The sequence below is a fragment of the Alligator sinensis genome, unplaced genomic scaffold (genome assembly GCF_000455745.1).
Source record: "Alligator sinensis unplaced genomic scaffold, ASM45574v1 scaffold290_1, whole genome shotgun sequence".
Lineage (NCBI taxonomy): Eukaryota > Metazoa > Chordata > Crocodylia > Alligatoridae > Alligator > Alligator sinensis.
In genome coordinates this window covers 418736-443944 of record NW_005842755.1, presented here as the reverse complement: position 1 = coordinate 443944, position 25209 = coordinate 418736, and the positions used below count along the sequence as shown (strand labels likewise).

The 25209-nt window shown below is 43.5% G+C and overlaps 1 protein-coding gene across 3 annotated transcripts in view; it reads left to right on the top strand.

Annotated features, from left to right (window-relative positions):
• GCNT4 (glucosaminyl (N-acetyl) transferase 4, core 2) overlaps nucleotides 1-24186 on the top strand; it is a 24936-nt gene extending 750 nt beyond the window's left edge. Inside the window, exons 2-4 of one of the 3 annotated variants that reach the window (XM_025216641.1) lie at nucleotides 4213-4440; nucleotides 10555-10796; nucleotides 20902-24186. In XM_025216641.1, the coding sequence (XP_025072426.1) occupies nucleotides 20903-22270 (1368 nt within the window). In that variant the 5' untranslated portion in view covers nucleotides 4213-4440; nucleotides 10555-10796; nucleotide 20902 and the 3' untranslated portion in view covers nucleotides 22271-24186. Of the gene's footprint in view, nucleotides 1-4212; nucleotides 4441-10551; nucleotides 10797-19822; nucleotides 19830-20901 lie in introns of those variants that run through there. The other 2 variants (XM_014525153.2, XM_006034629.3) reach the window with 2 other exon arrangements.
• The last annotated feature ends 1023 nt before the right edge of the window (nucleotides 24187-25209 follow it).

The following is a 25209-nucleotide window of genomic DNA, read 5'->3' as shown; positions in this document are numbered from 1 at the left end:
GCCTCGCCCTGCACGGAAAGTTTGTGCGAGCGGGGCCCAGGCGCCCAGAAAAGTGCCCCCAAGGCACAGAGACCTGCCGGCCGCACTGTAGCTGCCCCTCTGAAGAAGGTGCCCTGAGAAGCTTGGGGGGCACCCAGCCTGCTTCCTTCCCTGCTCCAGCACACGCGGGCGGCTGTGTTAGCAGACAGCCGCGCAGGACGGGCCCCGGCCCCCCAGGGGCCCCAGATGGGGCACTGCAGCTAACCCTGCCTTTCACACCCTGCCTGCCCTCCACCACAGGGAAGTGGGTGCGGGGAGAGGCATGAGCAGCATGAGTCAGGCTGCCACAACAGTCCTCCGCAAGGGGGACGAGGCCCCCAAAGCAGGCGCTCCATTGCATCAGGTCTGACTCAGGGGGATGAAGGCACTTGTCATTATAGCTGCTCATCTGGAGAAGGAGCCTGAAGAAGCGTGGTGACAAGCCACCACATTTCCTTCCTCACCTAGGCCCCTGTGTACCCACAGGCACACGGTCCCCAGGGAGAGGAGTTCACCATAGACAGCTGCATGGGGCAGGCCTGGGATTTCAGGAGATGAAGGTGGTTGTCATTGTAGGTGCTCATCTGGGGAAGGTGCTCACAGTGCTGCCACGGGTAGTTTGTGGGGATGGGATTACGCCTTTGCCTTTTACTACTTCACTACTTCAGCTCCAGCAAGCCTCATTTGTCCCCTAGTATAATAGACAACCAGGAATCCACAGGGGAAAGGAGATCCTTCCCATTCAAATTAAAATAGCTCTTCCCAGTTTATTCCAATCTTTTACCCCTGTTTTCATCACACTGACTTAGCTGAAGTTACTCCTGTCTCATACAGGATAAAGGAAGAGGAGAGGAACTGCTGAATCCAAAGCCTTAGGTTTTATCCTGCTTAATAGGTGAAATATAGCAATAGTTTTCCACTGAGTTGGAGATTCAATGCTGTTTTCAGTAGTGTATTGCTGGAGATTCCTAAGGGAGTATCAGGCACTTTTTTCTAATTAATGTGAGAGGATTTTATGGCGTAGAAATGAAGATGCCTGGTGAATAGTTTTACTAGTAGGGTATTACAGCTGTAGAGAGTCATTCACCTCACTTCCTAGATATTCTGCCAACACCTGTCCTGTGTACCCTGGTGCTACAGCCCCTGGTCTGCATTGAGTAACAACTGGTAATCATGGCAATTTTGTATGTGGTTGTGTAACAAGAGCCACGGTTACTATGTACATAGTTACATAGTACATAGTTACTAACTAGTTAGTAGTTAGCTTCCTGGTTTATTTTTATTGACTTGCCATTAGATTGCAGCTCTCCAACAGTGAAAGGGTATTTTTTTTAATGCATAGCAGTGCCTAGTTACATTGATTCTTGTTAAACTCAAGAACGGTTTTCCTAGTAGGGTTTTCTGTCAGGTATCAGTTTATTAAACAGAAAAAATTCCCCTTAAAAAGAAGAGTTAATAGGTACAACTGCTCCTTTCTGTACTGTGGGCCTGATGATGACCTATTCCACAAAGAAGTTAATGGGTGGAGTCTTAAGGAGGAGAACTAAGACTTTTCTCACAATACACTGGGTCCTTACCGTTCATAAATTGGCAGTTCCCACTGAATTAATTCCTGTTACCACAGTTTACCTCAGCTGAGAATCTGGTCCACTGAATTCTTCCTTCATAAGCAACTAAGCAAATAAGCAACTTTAAAATTTTAGGTAATGTGGTGGCTTTACTGGAACCATGGGATATTTATACACATGCTACAGAGGTGGGGAGGGGGACCTTTAATTAGGTGGCAGCAGCACTTTAAAACTCATTGAACAAGCTTTAGTTAAAGTGCCCCTGCCTCCATTTTTCAGTGTGGGGACGCTGATGCATATGACGCTGGAGTCAGCTGGAGCATGGTAATTCCCATACTCCAGTAGAGTAGATTAATCAAGTCTGCTCCAACATGCTGTAATTACAGCATGTTGGGGCAGCCTTGCTGCACATGTTGAGGTGCCCATGGTTTCTGGCCTTTCTTTGTTAGTGGTTCCTGGTGCCCTGTATGAATGAGAATTCCAGAACACGGGGCGCAGCTACACAAACATTAAGGTGCTTTTCCTAAGGCACATTAAATTTAGTACCTCCAATTTGAGGTACTAAACAAATGCGTATTAGACTGCCTTAATGCACAGTAATGAGTGTGCATGGTTTTTAAGAGATGCTTAATGTGCAGTAGCCTATTTTACAGCACATTAGCATGATAGCATATTTTTTATGTGATGCTTTAATGCACAGTAAAATAGGCTACTGTGCATTAAAGTGCATGTGTAGATGCACTCACAGAGAGGGACTTCGGAAAAATTAATCTGGCTTCAAGCTTTGTTGGCTGGTTTGCAGATTCTGTCGTGTAATGATATGTGTCTACCCGTTCCCCATTTGAGGATCTCTGACCTTTCAGAAGGTGAGAAGGGGAGAGAAAAAGTGGTTCCTTTTGATCTGGGAGTATAATTAAGCCTCTTTTCCTTGGAGAAAGAGTGAACCAGAAATTAGAGATGAGAAATTTTAAGTACTGATTATTTTTAAAAATATGTAGAGAATATTTATAATATACATTTGAGTGACTTAATAATTAATTCTTATTGGAAACCAATGGGAATTAGGTGCCAAAGCTAGTTATATGCTTTTGAATATTTGACCAATGACCTGCTGGGCACCATATAAAAAAATACCAAGACCTCCTTGCAACAAGGAGTTTATCATCTAAAAATAGATATTAAAAGTAAGTACAGTGGAGTCACATCATACACACATTTAACTTATGCAAATTCAACTATATGCACTCGGCAAAAAAAAAGAGAAAAATAACAATTTAAATAGTGTGGGCAATTCTGCCCGCCATTCCACTCAATGTCCTCATAGTGTGAGCATCTCTGAGTGTGATTCTAGTGTTTAAAGATGCGTATTTTTCATACAACATGGCCCCTAAACGCAAGCCAACTACGTCATCTGGTGCTCAACTGAAGAAACAGCAATCTGGGATTTTCAAGGGTAATTTTGACTATATATGATTTTCGCCTTACGCGCTGACTTTAAAACCTAACCCCCGCGTAAGATGCACCTCCACTGTAACTGGGATAGTCAGCTAACTTAGAATAGGCTTAGCCTCGTTGTACACGGGAGACCTGCTCCTGAATCAGGACTCCGTTGTGTTGGATATACTGTATCTTGTATGGCTTTGCAGAAGCTTCACTACCTTACTGAGCATGCCAGTGCCTCTGAGGTTAAAATATTTTCATTTTTACATAAGAATCCACATGTTAAAAACTGCACAGCTGAGCAGAATCTGTCTCAGCTTGTTCTAGGGACTGATTTGAAGTAAAAAAGGCCAAATTTTCTTCTGACTTAAACTTCATACTGGTGGAACTCCATGCAAGTGAATTACTCTGCTTTATACACGTGTGTTTGAATAGGGATTTGGGCCCAGTGTTGTTCTTCAAGTTTGCTACATAGTGGTGCACCAGTTCAGTAACACCAGGAGTAGATATGGTTATAGATTATGGAAGGTAACAAGAAAATGAGTGACACTGCATATCGTGAGCCAGCTTATTGTGCTAAGTATCGCACAGCATATTTGAACAATAAGGCTCAGATAATTTTTCAGATTTCAAATGTTCTTTTTGAACATTTTCCTTATAGCAGGAGAAAATCTGGGTAGATGTCAAAATTAGGTCATTGTAATTACTTAGAACAGGGGTGATTAACTCGTGTACAGAGGCTTCTTATGCCACTTGTGTTGTGGCACACAGCAAATCAGGGAAAAGCAGGCATTGCAACAGCAGAATGGACAGGAAGCACAACTGCAGATTGGGTGGGAAGCACAAGGGAGGGAGCAGAAAGCACAGCAGCAGATCAGGCAAGGACAGGGGATCGGAGTGGCACTTGAGGAAGCCGTGGGGCTTAATTTGTGGCACACATGCCAAATAAAGTTGTCCCTCACTAACTTAGAAGATGCTACTAGCTAAAGGGAGCAGGCAATTTCATACTACTTGTGCCAAGATTTGATAGCAGAGGATTTTCTACGCTGAAATCCTGAAACAAGGCTATTTAAATTACAAACAAAATATAAGTCAATAGAATAAGGAGACAGGCTTATTGCGCAAAACTTCCAGGTCTACTTTACTTTTTAATTAATATCTTTAATCCTTTTTTTTATTGTTGCAGGCAGGAATGTTCCCTCTGCTTTTCACATATGCACACTTTCATACTCGATTGAAACATAGTTAAAGTAGATACTTTTTTCTTGGAACTCTGCATTGTGGGCACCAAGGGGATGAAGGAGAAGAACTGCCCTTATGCAACCAGTCAGTCCATTACAGTTTTGTGACATTTCTCCAGCAAAACATTCTAAAGCACATTGCAGAGGAAAGAAAATAAGACAAATTCCCAAAGGTAGGTCTAGATACATAAGCAATGCTACTATTTCAACAAATACAGCCTAGAGTGGTGAGGTTTCTAATGCATGAGGATTAATTGACTTAAGGCATGCTTATCCAACATACGGCCCGTGGGCTGCCATGCGGCCTGCCAAGCCGTTTTCTGTGTCCTGCGGTGCTGCGATGGGAAACACTGTTTACTTTTGTTCCTACCCTTGTCCCTCCCCTGGCCCCTCAGCAGCTTCCTAATGGCTGCTGAAGGGCTAGGGAAAGGACACGGTTCCCACACGCACCACGTCAGCTTGACGTTGCTGAGGTGGTGCGTGTGGGAAGAGGAGTAGCCATGTGCCACTCGGGACAGGATGAGCCCAGCCGGAGCAGCAGGGGCTCAGCTGCACTTTCCCCCTACCTGTGCTGGTCAGTCCCGAGCAGCACACAGCTCCACCGCTGCTTCTGCTGGCTGGTGCCAACCTGGGCAGGTCTGTCCCATCCGGAGCAGCATGCAGCTGAAGCTGGATTCCCACGTGTTGCTGGGGCAGGAGGAGGCCGGCCAAGTCGGCACCGGCCAGCAGAAGCGGCAGCAGAGCTATGTGCCACTCGGGACTGACCGGTGCAGGCAGGGGAAAAACGCAGCTAAGCCCCTGCGGCTCTGGCCGGGCTAATCCGGTCCTGAGCGGCACACGGCTCCGCCGCCGCTTCTGCTGGCCGGTGCAGACCCGGCCAGGCTCCTCCCATCCCCAGCAGCTCATGGGAAGCCGGCTTCAGCCGCATGCTGCTCCACATGGGATGGACCCATCCGGGTCAGCACCAGCCAGGAAAAGCGGCATGCAGCTGAAGCTGGCTTCCCACATGCTACTGGGAATGGGAGGAGCCCGGCTGGGTCAGCACCAGCCAGCAGAAGTGGTGGTGGAGCCATATGCCACTCATGATGGGACAAGGTTTCCTGTTACATTTTTTCAGTACTTCATTTAACCCAGGCTTGTCCAACATACGGGCTGCTGTGCAGCCCGCCAAGCCGTTTTCTGTGGCCCGCGGTGCTGCTACGGGAAACGAAAGTAAACACTGTAGGGGGAAAGTGCAGCTGAGCCCCTGCTTCTCTGGCTGGGCTCATCCTGAGGTTCATTTCATGTTTGTAAAATGCTTGGAGAGCCCCACATAGATGCACTGCATAGAAATACAAAATATATTTTGACCTATTTGGTTGGCACCTTGGGCTGAGATTTTCAAAGCTGAGTCAAAAGGCCAACTTCCATTAAAATGAATGGGATTTAGAGGGCTCCAAATCTTTTATGACAACTTTGTAACATGCCTATTTACCCCTTTTTGCAAATCTCAGCCATATTTTGGAAGCTCAGCCAAAGAACATAAGAGCTGCTGAACATAAGAGCATAAGAAGTGCCATGCTTGGTCAGCCCCAAGGTCCATCTAGCTCAGTATCCTGTCCCAAACAGTGGCAGAGGTGGTTACTATAGAGGGAGAGTTTTGAACTGGTTATTTAGACCCATTTCATTGTCACTTCCTGCAACTTCATTGGTGTCAAAGGTCACGTGACATTACTTCCTGATGTGATACCACTTCCTGTGAGGTCTTTGAATATGGCTCGCCGGCCCACTGGGTGATAAAAAGTTCGTGATCATCCAAAAAGGTTGGACACCCCTGACTTAAGGGATCTCATCTTCAGCTATAGTTCAGACAAGGAAGTCCATAAGGAACGCAGTAGTAATGTGCAGAGATGTGTTTAGTTGTATTAGTCGGAAGGCAGGCAATAATAATGTGAGGTGCTTTATGTTGACAGTAAACTCACTGCTTTGATGAAGTGCAGTGCAAGGCTTCCCTGCTTCCCATTCTGCTTAGCAGGAAACTTTCATCCTCTCTTTCAAATTCCCTCTGCAGATACTTAGTTTTGACTACATTTATTCATGTATCAGATTTATGTACTAACCTTCCCACATTGGCTTGATTCACACCTTTTGTGATATGTTGAAGTCTGCAAGGTTAAGTCCCAGTGCCACCTCTGAACAACCTAGCTGACCCAGCTGAATTCCAGCTGGCTACTGCTCAGCCAGCCTGATTGGCTATGGCTCCCCACTTAAGGAACTGTCCTAGCAGCTGATCTCTGCTGCATAACACAATGTGCTTCCATCCTATGTATCAGCTTGTTTCCCTACCCTCGTTCTGATTCTTGGCTTCTGAGTGTGGGTTGTCTCTAGGCGCCCTGGGTCTGGCTTCTGACTCTAGTTTACTTTCTGGCTTCTCATCTCTGGTTCATTAGCCTTGGCAAGGCATCCTATTTTTACTAACCTCTGGTACTGAACACTAGCCTGGTATCTCATACCTGACTCCTTCTCTTCAGCCTTGCTTGGGATCCAATTACCAATCATTGTCCATTTCTTGACAAAGCCAACAGAAGACAGAGGTGCTTGAAAGCCAGATTGTTTCAGTAAGAGTCCAAATATAGATTTAGATACTTAATTTTTTAATCAACTAGAGTGGATAATTTTGCCCATTAACTATCTTTTCACTTATCCTTAGGTCTTTGAGAGATTTCCCTGCTCCTACTGGGTTCTGAACCCCCACCTTGCACAACATAGTGGTTTAGGATGGACAAAGGGAAAAGGATTGCCTGTAGAATCTTGGGCATTGCCCCTACTGATCAAACAGGTAGTCAGGGCTCCTTGAATTTGCTGGAGAACTTAGATGCCCAGTGGTTAGTATGTAGCCACAGAAGACCTGAAGTCATTCCCACAGGCTTCCTGGCCGATTTTGCACAAGTCACTTCAGTTTCTTTGTGCTCCAGTTCCTCCATCTAAAAATGGGAATAAAACTGCCTGCCTATTTTACTGGGGTGCTATACAGATAAAGACATTAAAATTGTCAGGAGCGTAGAAATTTAAGCCATTTAAGTATGTAAGATGGCTGGAAATGAGCAGTCCGCGAGTTTTAAAGACCATATAGACAAGTTTAACTATGGGCATATGTTGGAAAAGGCAAATAAATATGTGCATTGCAAGTCAGATATGGTACCATCTTTGGTGACAGAGACAGAAGTAGTTAGCCCCACTAGTCTGAAGTCAGGCAGAAACCAGGACGAACTTGCATCTTATAGACTAAGTCAGTCGGGCAGAAGGAGCAGTGGCAGTGCTGGACCAAGTCAGTAAGGACCACAGCAGGAGCTGAAGTTAATTGGGGCGGGATGCAGTGGGCTAGTGGCTGTAGTGGGGGCAGGCAGTAGGACAGAGGGCAGGTTGCATGGTCTCCCCAATTCAATGCCCATCCCTACCGCACAGTTTCTGTTGTGCTTCCCCTGCTGTAAACTCCCTTCCCCGCTTCAGGAGTCAACCTGGCCTGGACCCAGTGGTGGCTCAGCTCCAGCTATGGCTCCAAGCCCAGGGTCAACACCGGAAGTACTTGAATCAAAGATAAGGGGTTTTTTCTTCCACAGTGCTTGGGGGGAAAATCTTGTCTTAGATGCAAGTAAATACAGTAATTATTGATTTAGATTTAGCACCATTAATAATACTCCTATGGAAGTATTACATTAAACTTTCAATGACAATAACAACCCAGCAGCAGCAACTATTAACCTCCACCACAACCTATTAACTCCACCACCAGCAGCAAGTAGAGATAAAAGCTTCTCTCAGTTCCCTTCATCAACCAATTAAAGAGAAAAATGGAAAACCACATCACTAACTCCCTCCCTCCAGTCCTTCTTATGAACATATTCTCATCCCCCCAAAGTCCTATCAAATAGCTTGACTTACATGGAGCAGAAAGAAAGAAAAAAAACAATCCTGAAGTGTTGTTAATGGAAACAAGTTGACAAAGTTTGCAACGTTTGGGGAGTAGATTTGTACTGAGCAACTCAAGGTTAAACAGGGAAAAAAGTAAGAAAGGTACTTTTCCTTTCCTGGGGGGATTAGGCATAGTTGTTTACATTTTAAAAGATAAATAGATTTGCATTATATAATTAGATTGTAATAGTAGCAAAGTGTGTTAGGCATTTTCTAAACAAATTGTTGCCATTGTCCTTGCTGCAGTTAGATTCAGTTCCAGTGTCTTTACTTTTTTCCTCAACTTCTGACCCTATCTCTTCACAGAAAAAGGGGCAGTTGACTCATATCACACCAGTTCTTCCAGTCCATTCACAGAAGGGCTTCTAGAGAAGAGGAAAAATGATGCGTTGGCAGGGGGCAGTTCTTTCTTTTGAGACCAAACCCATACAGTCAATTTCTCCTTCTTTCCCAATGGACATGGCAGTTGGGTCTTGTGTATTCATTGACTTTTCAAAGGCAAACTTAAAGCTGCATGGCACCACATTAATATCATAAAAGAGACATATATGCATTTCTGACACAGCAGAGAGGGGAGACTTTGCCATTACTGGTGGCTCAGGTTTTCCAAGAGTTAAAGCTTATGCAGTAGCCAGCAGTCCAAGCTGCTCCCTGCTGGCCAGAATAACCACTCTGAATAAAATACAACTCTGGATGTGTGGGTAGAGAGGATTTCAAATAGGAGTTACAGCAACCAGCTGTCAATCTGGCATGGCACCAAAAAAACAGTTACATCATCCATATGCACAGCTGCCAAGTGCAATGAGACTTCCGCACTGCTGGTATCAAACATGCAGTAAACCAGAAGTAATGTAGATTGTACATGAAGGAGGTAGTTCCTGGATTTTGCTTTTCTCTTTCTACACCCTCTGAATTCAAGCTCTGGTTTGTGCAGGAAAGACTGACAGGATGGAAGGGAAGAAAACAATTGCTAGAGCATTAATGTGTGTGTATATGTCATGTTGTTCTTACAAATTAGGGTTATATTATCTAGCTCCATTTATATTGCGGACTGTTGCTTTGCAAGCTTCCCTACATTGCTCTACCATTGCACCTCAACACTGATCCCAGGTGCTCCCAATATTCTGGGCCTGGGCCTCCTTTTCTTTTGCACAGACTGTTCCTAATCCATGTAATGTGAACAAAAAAACCCTAGAAGTTAGCAAGCAGCATCAGAACAAACCTGCCTGGGCTTTCACTAAGTGTTTTCTCTGGTTATTGTCTCCTTGTGGGCTTTTGGGTATGATGACTAAACATCCTGAATGTACAACCCAGATGTAAAAAAAAGCTAGTTACTTTACTTGAAAAATTAGATTGAATAGTTTTGCTCTTACTTTAAATCAACACTTCAGAAACTGGCCATTTCCCATTTGGGGAAACTGACTTTTTTCTAGAGTTTTGAATGGCCACATATGAGTTCTCTGCCCAGGAGAAGGGAGGGCTTCTGAAAGAAATGGCTTACTAATCCAGGGAAGGAACAAATTTGTAGTTGATATGCTGTTTTCCAGCTTAGAGCAATCACCATCACTTTTTCTTCCTCCTCCTCTGGCCTGTGCTCCTAATATGTAGGTCATATATTATGCAATCTCCCCATTGCTACCTCAGGAATCAGAAGGAAGTGTCTGCTTGTGTAGGAACACACCTGTGAATTTCTAGATAAATACAATTTTTGTTCATTTCACATTTTCAGAGGAACACAGTCTTCTCCAAGAGCTATGGTTTAGTGCCTTGAGAGCCACAAATTGGACACTCTGGCCTTTAGACAGCTCTCACAAGCTGCAGATATGCATGTGTCAAATAAAACATTGCCCTGAATTTGATTATTCTATAGACTTTGTACTATGATGTCAATAAGTCTGGTAGCTCTTGCAAATGGCAACTAGAGGAAACAAGAATGCAAACACAGCTACTAGCATAATTATTCACACTCTTCAGGTGTGGAAGGAGATGAGTCAACTAGGTCTGTCAAGGGCTAGTGCTGAGCACCCTGTAGAAGAACACCAAGGGGCTGTCCCCTAGGATGTGTGGATCAGGTGAGATCTGTATAGACCTGGGAGGAATCTACACAAAGGAACTATGCCCCCCTGCTGGATAATGGGTAAATGGTTCTTGACCTTTAAAACTCTTACCCATTGTTACCCACACAATTTCATTTAAAGCCTCATTTAAAGGGAAGGGTCAGAAGGTAATGGTTTGCCAGCAAGGAGGGCAGCCACAGGAAAAATGACTGTAGGCTCAGGTTGCTAAAAGGGATGATGAATTTCTGTGGCCTTCCCTCTCTAAACTCCTTCCAGCAGCAGAGCCCTGGATCCAGGAAGGGTCTTCCACAGTGGAAAGAGGAGGGAAGATGGTGCTCTGATACTGACTCTGAATAGAAAGGGAGAGATTAGAGTGCAGAGAATCTCTCTGAAAGATCATGGAGGATCATTTCCCTGACTGTGATGTAACCTGTGTGACCACCACAAAAACATATTTGGAGAAGTTTGTGCAGCTGGCTGAGTTGGGCACATTGTGCTATATTTGAAGGACTGTGACTCAGGTGAGTTTTTGTTTTGTTTATGCTTTTATTTAGCACTTTTCTCTATGAGAATCTGAAGGACAGATTTCTGTTGACACTGTGCTGTGCTTTTTCTTTGTTTTGACTGGCCAGTAAGTTAGTACTCTGGGTGAGAGACATTGTATCTCTCAGTGGGGTTTCAACACTGTATTGCTTTGTTAATCTTTAGCTTAGTAAAATAGTCCTGGTGAGTCAGGTAGATGTCATTACCTAGGTAAACGTCTAATCGTTTTTTGAATCTTGAACTCCTGGCCTCTCTGATACCTTCTGAGAGAGTCTTGTGTAAGAAGTGTTTCCCTTAGGCAATCTGGTAGTTGAGTCTAATCAGTTTCTTTGAATTAAACTTGTTTTTGTATTGTGGGGAAAAGCAAATAGGAGCACCCAACTTATTTTTTCAGAACCAGGCATTACTTTACCTACTGTTAGCAAGTCTCCTCTCTAACTTAGGCAACCTTAATTTACAAGTTGAACAGCCTGTGAAGAATAGTGAGGGTTACAAGATGCAATAAGCCTGTAGAGAGCCCTTGGAGACTCGTTTTGCAGGTAAACTTTGCAGAACCCAAACAACTGAGTCTTCATTAAGCAGGCAGGATAGTAATGTCTTACCCCTCTTCCTCCTATAGGAATACTACATAAGAAAAAGAAACTTTGGCCCTGCACACACAATAGCATCTATGGGAAATTGATCTCAACTAGAGGAAAAGTATAAACATCTAAAATTAGTTTTTAGTAGCAGCCAGAGTTTGGATTACATAAACAAATGGAGAATTTCTGCTCTTCATGGGTTTTTATACAGCCTGAATTACTGTAATGTCTGAGCACTTCCCAGTAAGTGACATAACTGACATCTGTCATATGTGGCTCGCTCTCTCTCATCCTCTTGCCGTAGAGAGACTTGTGGGGGCAATGGAGTGTTGTGTTTCAGTTGGATTATATATTTTAAATGTTCATATTGCTGTTTATGAAAGGCAGGCAGTAATAGAAATACCCCTTGCACTTGAAGCAGAAAGTGGTGATGGTCCTTACGCCCTGTAGAAATTCATTTTACCATCCTTAAGGAAGCCCTGTCCCCTGCAGAGACAAGATTTATTTCTGAGGCAGAGAGCTCTATCATGCTTGAGGAATCAAAATGTTGACCATAGTCTTTAGCTAAAAGCTTTATCTTATAGATATGTTGTGCCTGGGCCATTGAGTGCCTTGGGAATGAGGCATGAGGCCTTGGACTAAATTAAGAGTTCTATAGGAAGCCAAGAGAGCAGGGAAAAGGTTTGATTTACTGTTATTTTGATGTACTGCAATGCTCTGTTGTAGCTGGAGTTTCTTAAAGGGTAGATGGTCTCAAGCTCAGGCACACAGCACTCCTGTAGTCCACATGATAAGACAAAGGCATGTATAACAGAGGCCATTGTACCACCTTAGTGGATGATATAGTTTCTTCTAGCCAAAGTGGTATAAATCATTATCTGGGAATGATTAGCTACTCATGTGAGTGTAGTGGCCATTAGAAATTCAAGAGCACTCCTAACCTACATACTGGGTTGACCTGTTGTGAGTGCATACCATCATTCAAAGGAGATTTCATTTTGGCTGCAGCTTCTTCAAAGTGCTTTTCACTGCCTTCAGGCATAACCTCCTTCGGGCCTAACATCCTTGCATGTGCAGCACCAAATCACCTTGGTGGCAGTGTTAGGAGAAGGATCAATAGAACTGTGTGATATCTGTGTGTTCATAGATCATAGAGAAGTGAGGCTGGAAGGGTCCTCCAGAGGTCATCTAATCTTAACTTTCTGTATGAGGCAGAATCATCCCCATCCAAACCATCCTATAAAAATCCATTGTCTAACCTATTAGCAAAACTACACAGTCAACCCTGATGCATCCACAAGACATAACACCCTAACCTACCACAAGTAAAGCATTGTTGCTGACACCTGAGTCCATATCATTTTCCTGGTTTACCTAGCAGCTACATTTAGATGTGGGACAGGACTGGAGAAAGAATTGATCCTGAGGGACTCCATAAGAGCAGGGTTGAGCGGTAGCGGCAGAGTTTGCCATTACTGTTCTTGGATGTCTCTCTTCCCTTGCCGCCACCGTCGCCCATGAAGGACTTAAATCACTTGAGCATATAACCTTGGATCCTGCCACCTGGATCCAGCTCTGTGTTGAGGTCATCTGTGCTGAATATTACAGACACATTCAGGAGGATGTGAATGGATGTCTCCCCATTATCTGTTTACAGCAGGAGATTCACCGTCAGTGCCATTAAAATGATTTCTGTCCTGTGTACTGGCATGAATTCAGATGGTCACATCTGGGATATTAGCATAAATTGGATGAGCATGGCATTGGCATATCCCTAGATAGTCTATTAGTTTGCTTGGGAACAGGAGATTTGCGGTTTGTGAAGGTGATTGGCTAGAACCAAAGATTTTGAGTGAGTTTTTTTCTTCATCCTCCTCCATGCTATTGCATATTTGAAGGAGGAAGCAAAGAAGGGAAGTGAAGATTGCTCGTGTGAGAAAAAGCATTGGTTAGTTCACCTGAGAGAAGCACTAGTTGCTCATTGTTTCTGAGCATCTAGGAAAATCTTGGGTTAGATGTACAGGTCTTGGATTGAGGCTCCTTTTGAGGAGTGAGCGTATTGGCTCTTGGGCAGGTAGACAGGCTAAGTTAGGGTAGCAGGAACCATGTCATAGTGTGTGACAGGCCCTCTTATTTCCTGTTAAGGAGGAATGGGTCTGCAGCATTTTCTCTAGGAAGTCTTCTGTCCTGAAGCAGGTTGGACAAAGGAGGGAACTTGTTGGGCAAAAGAAAAACTTTGTCTTAGACTTTGTGTGGAGTGGAGCTTGAACACGAGGTAAAGCAAGTCTTGGCTTTGCATAACAGAGCCACTGGAGACAGAGTTCTGGTTTCTCTGTTTTGTTATTAATAAGCCTCGAGCTTGTTCATGAAGTCAAAGAAAAAAGGCTGTCAGTTCTTAGCAACGACTAAATCCTGCAAATAAGTCTGGTCAGGCTTCCCCCCTCTGCTCCACTAGTGTTACTCGTGCTCTTGGAACCACTTATCAGTTGAGGCTCACAGGATTCTTTTGACTTAAGCAAGTGCAGCATGCCTGGAGAATGCAACCAAGGAAGCCCTGTGAGACTGATGTGACACTTAAAAATGAATCTCATGAAAAATGAAAATTTGGCCATATTACTTAACATGAGTGTAGGAGCATTCTATAAGTATGTTAGAAGTAAGAGGAAGACCAAGGTAAGTATAGGTCCCTTCCTGAATGGGGAAGGCAATCTAAAGTAGATAGCATTGAAGCACTTAATTAATTTTTTTTTTTAAGTGTTCACAAGAAAAGGTAGATGGTTAGGTGATAAGCACAGGTACAGCAAGGATAGGAGAGGAAATTATCAGCTTGGAGTTGGGGAAGAACAAGTTAGAGATTACTTAGACAAACTGGATGTTTTCAGATTAGCAGGTCTGAATGAGATTCATCCTAGACTATGCAAAGAATTGGCTGAAGAAATTGCTTGCCCATTGGCTATTATCTTGGAGAATTCATGGACGTCATGTGAGATCCCAGATGACAAGAAGAAGGGCCAATATAGTGGTCATTCTTAAAACAAAAGATCAAGGAGTGCCCACGTTATTACAGGTGGTCAGTGCAAAAGATTATTTTCCATAATCAGCAAGGATTCCATTTCTAAGCACCTAGAGCAGTAGTACTCAAAGTTAGGTCCATGGGCTGGATCTGGCTTGTGGAGCTGAGTCACCTGGCCTGTGGGGCTTCCCATGAATCCAGAAATTTGGCAGCAGGGAAGCAGTGGCAGTATTAATTGCGATGGCTGTGTACGCCTTGTGAATAGGGTGCACCAATAGAGATTTTCTGGGCTGATACCGATAGCTAATTTTTAAGGAGGCAGATTGGCCGGTACTGATCCTATTTCTGATATGCAACCTGACAGCTATCGGCTGGTCAGTCTGTGGTGGAAGGGGCATTGGAGGAGGGGAGGGGGGGCAGATCTAGGCCTCTGCTGTGAGAGAGGGAGTGGGGCAGGGGCTGGGGCAGGGGCTGCCCAGCCAGGGCGGGGCAGGGGCTGGGGCCGGGGGCTGCACCAGGCTTTTCCCAGTGGGGGCTGGGCTGGGCTGTGCTTGGGGCGGGTGGCAGTGGCAGTGGGATGGGGCTTGGGGGGGCTACAGTGAACTTTGGGGTGGCTGCAGGCTCTTTAACCCCCTCCCAGCACCACCACTGTCTGGCCCAGCCCCTGCTGGGAAGAGGCTGGTGCAGCCCTGGCCCCAGCCTGCAGCAGCACCCACCCCAACCTGTGCAGACCTGGGGGCACATGCCCCCCCATGCCCTCCCAAGGTGCACGCAGTGCCGGGAGCCGTCTCCCCCTGCCCCCGCCAGTGAGCCATAGCTCTGTCCTGTGCCCCACCCTGCCCCATTCCCTCCCTCACCACAGGGGCCTTGATCTGCACCACCATGCCTTTTCCCTTCCCCCTCCCCTTCCAGCACAACAGATTTTCCAACTTACCAGCTGGACGCAGCTCTCCAAGCTGCCAGGCTGTGCTCCTGTCTTCGTGCATGAATGCATAAGGCATTTATAGGCCACATTATTCGCCACATCAGGCAAAAAAAGCCGATTTCCAATATAGTCAATTTTCTTTATATCGGTGCTGATCTGATATTGGACCAAAGTATCAGTGCACCTGTAAAAATTAACACTGTCACTGCTCCCCAATTGCCAGATTTCTGGACCTATGGAGAGCCCCACAGGCTGGATGACATGTCCCTATATGCAGGATTGGGGTGGCATGTGGGGATGGTCCACAACCAGACTCAATAGGTGCGGTTGGATCTTGCATGTGGGGTCAGTCTGTACACTGGATGTGGCCCATGGACCTGGTCCCACACACTGGATCCATCCCATGGACTGGCTGTGCCCCACTCATCTGGTGCATGCCAGAAAGGTTGAATACCACTGACGTAGAGGATTAAAGGGTAGCAAGTTATAGCCAATATAGTTATGCTTAGCTAACCTGATTCTTCTTCTCGTATCCTGTTGCCATGTTCAAATTTGGGTCCAGAAATAGGCATATATTATGGTTTGATCTGTAGTCTTAGTGAGGTCCTTATTGGTGCATGGTTCCCTTATACATTAGCAGGCTAGCAGATGTTCTGTAGTCTGAAAGTTTCCGTCACATTCAAACATTTGCATTGTTGAAGTATCCTCACAGTTGCATGTTGCCTTTTAGTGTTACTGACCCCTGTTTGGAGGCGGTTCAAGCTATTCCATGTTGGCCAGTCAAGCTTTGTGCAGGCAGGGATTTGGCAGTTTTCCTAACTCCCTCTTGGGTTATCCTTCCTGGTCATGATTGCTACCTTCTATTCATGGGGCTGTTGGCTTTTTATCCAGTGACTACATAGGAGAGAGGAAATTTCTATGATTTCAGTTTGCTGGGAGCCTCAATGTGGGCATGTAGTGAGTGCATCTTGTCTTCAGTCTGCTGGGTATGTTCTGTTTTGCTTGCTATTGCTCACCTGTTGTCTGGTGGGATAATTCTGGCAAGTAGATAGAGACTATTGACATTTGCTGGTTTAACACATCCAGAAATGCACCTGCAACTTTTGTATAACAGTGTCTAGCTTCTTTGTATGCACCAAACTTTCCCAGACTAGGCATGTGTGTTCAACTGCTGAATAACAAAGTGCAAACACAGTAGTTTATAATGTTGTTGGGTTGGCCTCCTATTTAGAGTTGATGAGCTTCTTTAATATGTTGTTCTGGGAATGAACTGTAAACTTCATCTCTTCTACATGTAGTTTATACAAGAGCATTTGGGTCTAGTGTCACTCCCAAATAGATATGGTTTGGGCAGTTGGCAAAGTTATTCCATTCCATGTTGGGTTGAGTTGCTTACTAATATCTTAGTTCTGAAGGTGGAGGAGACTAACCTGTGTTTTATTTGGGTTGACATGTAGTTGATCTTAGGTGTAATAGTCCGACAACCCATTGAGCACTGACGCTTAATTTGGGTGGTGGTACACAAATCATCTGCATAAATAAAACTTCTCATGCCTGGTTGAATCAATTGATCATTGGTGTAGATGTCAAATAGTATGGGTGCAAGTACACTCCCTTCAGGTAGGCTATTCCTTTGTTTTCACCATTGGCATCACTTCTTGCATGATTCAACTTCAATTTTCTAGCAAGAATCATGTTATTTATAATAGTTGGTAATCTTTTGTCATGTATAGTTTTGCAAGGAACATCCAGTGCTGGAAAGTGTTGTAAGCTGCTGAATACCGCACTAGTGACCATTCCTTTTTTGGAGTAATTTTCAATGTGCTTCAGGATGTGTAATACTAGACTACTTCATGATTTTCCTGGGTAGAAACCAGCTTGCTTGGGGATTAAATGTTCTTCAACAACCACAGGCAGATGGTTTAAGATAAGGCATACATAGATTTGAAAAGATGAAATAGTAGAGATGTAGGTTTGACATTCTTTGGATCTGAGGGATCTTTCACCAATTTAGGAGTGCTAAAATATATGCTTGCTGACCCTGTTGGGCCCTTGTCCTTGATCGGAAGCATTTTATTTATTCTGTACAAATATAGTCAAAGCCAGCAGCTTTGCTTTAAGAGTATTTATTGCAGTTGTTAATTCAGCTGTGGTAAAATGTGTCCCAAAGCAATGAACCTCCTGGTTGTCTTTTCTCTTGATTTGAATGGTGTGTTGTTTATTTGCTAGCTCCTTTTTCAGTGTCTTCAGTTAAAATAATTGGGAAGCGTTGGATCATGGATGAGGTGCAATTGATTTTTATGATGGCTAAGGTTAGATGGACTTGTCTAGTTAAAGGTTTTTTCAGTGGTTTGTAGACTGATATGATATAAATTCCACAGTTATTATATCATATCAGTATTAGCATCAGTCATAACTGTTGTGTTGATGATGAGGTGAAGTTTAACGAAGATTTCACTGCCATATTTTTCATGTGATCTCTAAATGGCGAACTGCATCCCTGATATCTGGGGGCAGTTATCATTTGTCCCTCAGTGTGTTTCTTGAAGTCATAGTACTTGGCAATCGTTATCGGCATACAGTTAGGCAATAATTTCTTGCTTAATAGCTGAGAATGGCACTAACAATGTCTGTGAATATTGAAGCAACCCTAATATGGACCTTTTATGATGCTTATGATGTCTTCGAATACAGCTTTGATTGAGGGGATAGGTGTGTAGCAGAACTTGTAGATTTGGTCCACAATAACCTGATTTCATTGTTTGACAAGGTGATGGGCTCTGTGAATGACAGAAAACCAGTGTATAACTGATTGGCTAAATATACTTGAACAATAGTCAATAGCTCGGTGTCTGGGAGATGGTATTACCTAAACATTTGTATTTAAGGCATGGTCAGGGTTGAGACATACAAGGAAAGACTGGAGTTCCAGTTTGGAGGATAGGATCAGGATTCAAAATAACTTTGATAAATTGGGGAATAGGCTTAAAATAAGTAGGATGAAATCCAGTAAGGACAGATGCCAAGTACTGCACTTAGGACGAAACAATTAAGTACACAAATACAGATTGTAATGATTTGCTAGACTGCGTACTGCAAAAAAGGATGTGGGGTTATAGTGACCATAAGTTGATTATGAGTCAGCTGTGTGATGTTGTTGGATAAAAACAAACAGAAACATAATAGCAATAGCATGCTGTGATGTTTTACCAGGAGTGTTGCCATGCAAGACATGGGAAGTTAGCCTGGAGCAAGGGTACTTAACCCATAGCTTGCAGGCCAGATCTAGCCCCCAGTGCCTTGCCATCTGGCCTGGTGGGCTTCCCATGGATCTGTGGGGAGCCCCATAAACTGTGGCTCTGTACATTGGATAGAGCACGCAGGGCAGTGCAGGGCCCAATCCCAGTGTGCAGGACTAGGTGGGTGTGGTGCAGGGCACCAGGGTATTGCGGGGCCCCAGGGCCTGATCCCAGTGTATGGTATCTGATCTGCCTCATGAGCTGGTCCCATACCATTCTTCTTGCCCATGGGGCCAAAAGGTTGATCGCCACTAACTTAACTTGTGGAAGCTCCATCATTGGACATTTTAAAGCAAAGGCTGGACAAAATTGATTGGGGTGCTTTAGATAGGGATGCTCCTGCTTTGAGCAGAGTGTTGGACTATATGACCCCCCTGACTTTTCTTCCACCCCAGTTTAAATGATTCTGTGCCATGTATGTTTCCCAGCCTCCATCCTCTAGCTGAATCCTAATGAAAGGAGGGCTGGGAATAGGCAGTATAGAGACAGCTACAGTGGCTGTCTCTCATTCTCCAGAACCCAAACAGTGTAGAAGAATCATCAGATTTCATTCCAAATGACTGTGAAGTTATATTGCATCTGTCAACCTGTTCCAAAGCTAGTCCTATCCTGATCTTACAGCAGTCTCACAAAATGTGAAATGGATAATACTTCTTCTGTACAGTTGCCACAGGTGTGGCCCCTGATGTTTGCACGTGTACCCTTTGCTGACTGCATTTCCAAAGTTTCAGTCTCAGTAAGACGTATGAACATAAGCTAGCAAAGCTGGCCAATTTTTCCTTTGCTGCTAAACACACAGCCACACACTACTAAAGAAAGCTCCTTTCAGAAAGAGTACGTTGAAGGCTGTTCTATTCATGAGTAGTTCCTTAAGGGGGAAAATACTGTTCCAACTAAAGCTGCACCTGGATGCAGGGTCTGCTCTCATTTTGATCCAGTAATAGCCATGATGTTCTTCACACCCTGCTGATAAAAGCAGAGAGACATGGAAAAAAGGATCATTGTGCTTTTCTTTCATTGCAGTAAAGCTCCAGTTTGGAAGCTGTTATAGAGAGCTGATATTGAATACAGTATTGCACAACAGAGACCTCAACTGTGCCTTTGCAGCAAGAGGCCAGAACTGCATCATCCAGTGAGGGATGGAGGAAATAGGAAAGGCACAGAATTGCCTACTACAATAGCTCTTCAAAGGAGTATGTTGGCAAGTCCATTGCCCCATCTTAACCCCACTCATTTTGAAGCAGTTAGCAGTACCAGCCAGGAGCTGCTTTTACACTTAGGAACTTCAAGTTTGGCTGACATCAGTATAGGATGTAATGGAAGGGGATACTCCTTCCCTTCTCCTTCTCTCTGGTAACACCAGCATGGGTCAGCCTACAAGCAATGAGAATGTTTGTCTGATTTTTAAAGTAAGTCAGACTATTCTCACTCTAACAACCCAGAGAACTGGCATGCCAGTTTCTCTAGCCAAGAGCATACAGGGGAGTAACATGACTAGCAGCAGTGCTGTTAACTCCACACTCAAATGATCCAGGAACAATTTACAATGGACTTGATTAGGGCCAGTCTTTGGCATAAGTGACTCAGGGTTCAAATTTATGCCTCTGGGGTTATAGCAAGATGCCTTCCCTGCTCTGGCACCACACTCCAGTTTTCAAAACACCCACTCACCTTCAGTATTCTCAAAGTAGAACATTTTTTTTTAGTAATACTTTAAATACTGCTAATATACACTATTAATTGAGGGGCCTGAAGAAAAACTAATGGAGAGATCCAATTCTGCTCCTTTTTAATTCAATGGAATTTTAGCTAGGAAGCTAAATGAATGCCCTCTGCCTGCTCTGCCAAGAGAGATGAAATTTGCCCTTCTGCAGTAGCAGGGACTGATGCACCACAAGTGGTAGATGGAAATGACAGAGGGCTAGAAACTGAACAGTGTGATCCTGACACCGTCTTGGGCTGAATAGTATCTTACTGTGCAAAACACGTCATTGCCTTCACTGAGCTAATTTAGAGAAAGGAATTACTTGGTACAAATTAGGGTGGCAAAAGTTGGCACTGAATTAACATCTGCCCATAAATGAACTATTTAGCAGCAAATTATGTTGTTACTAATAGCTGTGTTTAAATATAAGAAAACATTAAAGCATTTATAATACCCTGTCCCGATATGATTGTTTTTAAGTTGTAGCCAGATCAGTGTGCTTTGTGTTTAATGTCCCCCTTTCATGATGAATATGTTGTGATACCTTTATCTTCCTACAGAATGAAGAGGTGTAAGTGTTCCTGCAAATATCCCACGAGGCTGAAGATCTTAGTTCTGTTTCTAATGGGATGGCTCCTTGCACTGATGAAACTTCTGAATGTTGAAAAATTCTTATTTCCACACAAAGGTATTTATTTAGTTGAACACTTTTTAAGCACTTCATCTTATGTTAGAAACAAGTATTCCTATCTCAGGAACAGCACCCAATATACAATAAACTGTTCTTCTATATATGAACAAGAACCCAGTGAAATTGGCAAGAGTTTAGAGGTAAGAAGAAAAGATATAATTGATTTAGAAGATGAAGATATTATAGCGATAACCAGTGACTGTCAGGTATATCGCACTCTAAGAGGATACTACCTAAAGCCTGTTTCACCTGAGGAGGAAAATTTCCCATTAGCTTATTCTTTAGTTGTTCACAAAGAAGCAGTAATGGTTGAAAGGCTCATACACACAATATACAGTCATCAAAATGTTTACTGTATTCATTATGACCAAAAGTCATCTGATAATTTCAAATCTGCTATGGACAATCTAGCTAAGTGCTTCCCCAACATTTTCATTGCATCAAAATTGGAAACAGTAGAATACGCACACATTTCTAGGCTCCAAGCAGATTTTAATTGTTTGTCTGACTTGATGATATCTTCAGTTCCATGGAAGTATGTTATTAACTTGTGTGGTCAAGACTTTCCTTTGAGATCAAATTTTGAATTGGTCTCTGAATTGAGGAAACTCAATGGGGCAAATATGCTTGAAACCACAAAGCCAAGTAGCAGCAAAAAGGAACGATTTATTTATCATCATGACCTTCAGAAAGTGCCTTATGAATACATGCAGATGCCTGTAAAAACTAACATTTCTAAGGATCCTCCACCTCATAATATTGAGGTTTTTGTAGGCAGTGCCTATTTTGTGTTAAGTCAAGCATTTATCCAATTTACCTTTGAGAATTCTCTGGTTAAAGATTTTTTTGAATGGTCAAAGGACACTTATTCTCCAGATGAACATTTCTGGGCCACTCTTGTACGTATACCTGGAATTCCTGGAGAAATTTCAAGGTCTGCTCAGGATATAACAGACCTCCAAAGCAAGACTCGGTTGGTGAAATGGAACTATCTTGAAGACCATTTGTATCCTCCATGTACTGGTACCCACCTTCGCAGTGTGTGCATCTACGGAGCTGCAGAGTTAAGATGGCTTCTAAATTCTGGACATTGGTTTGCCAATAAATTTGACTCCAGAGTGGACCCTGTTTTAATAAAATGCTTGGGAGAAAAATTGGCAGAACGACAGAAGGATTGGGTTGATTTGTCTTCTGAAGATTCCTTCATACACAGAAGTTTTGCAAAAGTCCCACAATAGCAGTGTGGGGCATTCTACAGACAATAGCGTCCTGGGCCTGGAGCTCCTACTGCCTTGACCTTGTACAGATGCTAGCCCCAGTGAGAACGCTCACACTGTCTGGGGGCGGGAATCGACTACACAAAGTGCAAGGTTATGGAAAGCCATGTCCCAGCTGTTAAATTATGATATGTTATGTCTCTGAAGAATCATTTTATAATATGCCATAATAACACTCTGTCCATTGTAGATTTCAAGGTGATCTTTATAAAGATCAGATACTAAGGGGACGTGACACCATCTGTGGCAATTGAATGCTTTAGATCAAGTTTGCCTGTATAATTCTTATGAAAATTCCAGACTATTTTGCCACAAGCTCCTCCCCCTCCCCTTTTTAATTCTTGAAACAGAGGAAGGAAGACCTCAATGTCTGCTAGCTTAAGAAATGGGAATGAAATGCCCAACTTCAGAACAAAAATGAAATAATGCTGATGTATGGCAACTGCAGTACGAAGCCCATGGGTCAACAAGCCCATAGTTCCCCATCAGTGGCAGATACCAAGGATCTTTGCAAGGTGAATGTGTTTGGAAAATATAAAGGAGAGAGATTTTGGTACCTTACCACTCATTCTCCTGTGCATCTATCTGTTTCTATATTTTTGGTTTCCTCTCTGCTAATGTGCTTTCTTACACTTTTCCATTTCTGTAAACATTGTGATGGTTGATAGAGGCAGGAATACAAATTCTTTGAGGCTTGTACGCATTCGCCTTCTTTCAGAGCTCCACAAAACAGAAATCAGCGCCAGTAAATGTTTTGTTCTCATTCTGTTTTCATCTCCAAGTAGAAGCATCCTACTGCAAAATCCAAGCCATGTAGTTCAATGAGACACTCTTTTGAGCCGGTATGCTAAATATATGTAGGTACAGTAGGTATCACGCATGCTATTCTAATTGGCATTTGGCAGTTTTGTGTTATATTACAATGTGATAAAAAGAAGCCATAACCCCAGAACCAGATCTGGAGCTGAGGAGCTTCCAGCATAGCTCAAGAGTAGCCTATGCAGAGGTGGCTTTGCAATGTCTCTGAGTTTCTCTGATCCTACACCAGGTCACTGTCACTTCAGGTTATTGTGGCAGCCAGGAATTGAGGGGCATGAAGGAGCCCTAGCTGTTCCCTTTGTCTTAGCTGTGCTTTCTACATTGGAGGCCAGGAGACATGATGATGTAGGGGTGTCCTATGCTGATACCACTAACCCTCTCATCCCCTTTCACAGAGGGAGTCCTGTGGGGTCTGGATATGCTACCCACCCAGCCTTGTGTTCTTGGTTAACAGTGCCCAACATAAGCATGGCTTTTGGCCCAGATGCCCACAGGTATTTAGGCACCTGACTCCTATTCCTAATGATGCCTTTGAGGATCTAGGCTTTTGTGTTTATCAGCATACAAATTGCTCCGATAACAGACCCTCTCTTGTTGTTCCATTTAAAGAATAGGAACAGGACTACCCAAGTTCCCCAATATTCAGGGAAAAGTGTTTTGTAAAAGGATGGGATTAAGTATGTTTATATTTTCAGTGAGGATTTCAGTCTTATCTTAAGTACTTTGGGGCAGCTGTGGGCTGGTCTCTAGTGGCTTTATAATATGGTGGGAGAGTCAGGAGTCCTGGGCACTGTTTCCAAATCTAACACTAAATTGCTTTGTGGCCTCAGACAACCCATTTAACTTCTGTTTCAACTGATCTATCTATAAAATGGTAAAAGTGATGGTCAACTCCTGTTGTAAAGCACCTTGAGATCAATGAATGAAAAATGTATTGTGGTTAAAATGATAATCTGCACTATCTGCTTTCTATCAAAACTATTTGTGAACTCTTTGAAACGCACAAATCAGGTCTTTCCTTGATGTTCTGTTTTGCAAATAAACAGGGTTTTGTTTTGTTTTTTTAAGTATGTGTCATTTACTTTGATATTCTACCACATCTCCTTTGGGACTTCTCTTGTTTATCATGACAACAGGGTTTATAGCAGTGGGTCTCAACTTTTTTAGACTCAAGGCACCCCTTGGAAAATGCCAACTCTCTTTTTTTGACTACAGAAAAATAATAGAGAAGTTTTTCTGTTGCAGAAAACTCAGAAAGATCACAGGTATGGATTCCCATTTGAAATCTCTGGGTGTATCTTGTGAATCATGTTTTCCAACCTAACTGTGCTAGCACTGTGTGGCACCCTGTGACATCCCTGAAAGGATCTCAAGATACCCCAACATGCTATGGTACCCTGATTGAGAATCACTGGTTTATAGAGACTTTCTAAAATATGGGGTTTTTTTTAAACTATAATTCCAGATTTATGCATAATCACTTCCAAGCTTGAGGCTTCCTTACCATGTGGAATCAAACTATCATATTTTCTCACATACCACATGCCCCCAAATAAGTTATGCACCTTGTTTTTGGAGGGCAGAATATAAAACAAAGATTTTTCCAGAGTCATGGACAACTGTGGCATAGAGTAAATCCTAAGTGTGGCATTCCAGGAGACGGTCTGTGTCAGCCAGCAAGATCTTCCTGGTGTGGCATGACAGCAAAAAGGCTAGGCCCCAGACCTTTGCAAGGACAGTAGCAAGACTCGCTTCTTTCATGTAAATAGTTCTTTATATAAATGCCTATAAATAAAATGTTTCCCCACCACAATCCTCATCAAAATGCTACAGATTGTATGCAGCAGCTCACTTGCCTTAGATGGCAAAATTGCTACTTCAGGCACAAGCTACAGTGCTGAGCCAGTAGTGGCTGTGAGAGGATTAACACTGAACCCTTCCCTTGCTGCTTACTTATCCAGAAAGAAGTTGAAGATATTTTGGCAGCTTTTAAAGCACAGTGTCTCCCTGCTTCTATTCCAGCAAAGAAAAATTAGCTTCCCTGCTTAAGACACACACCTGAATTTTGGAAGGCTGACTTG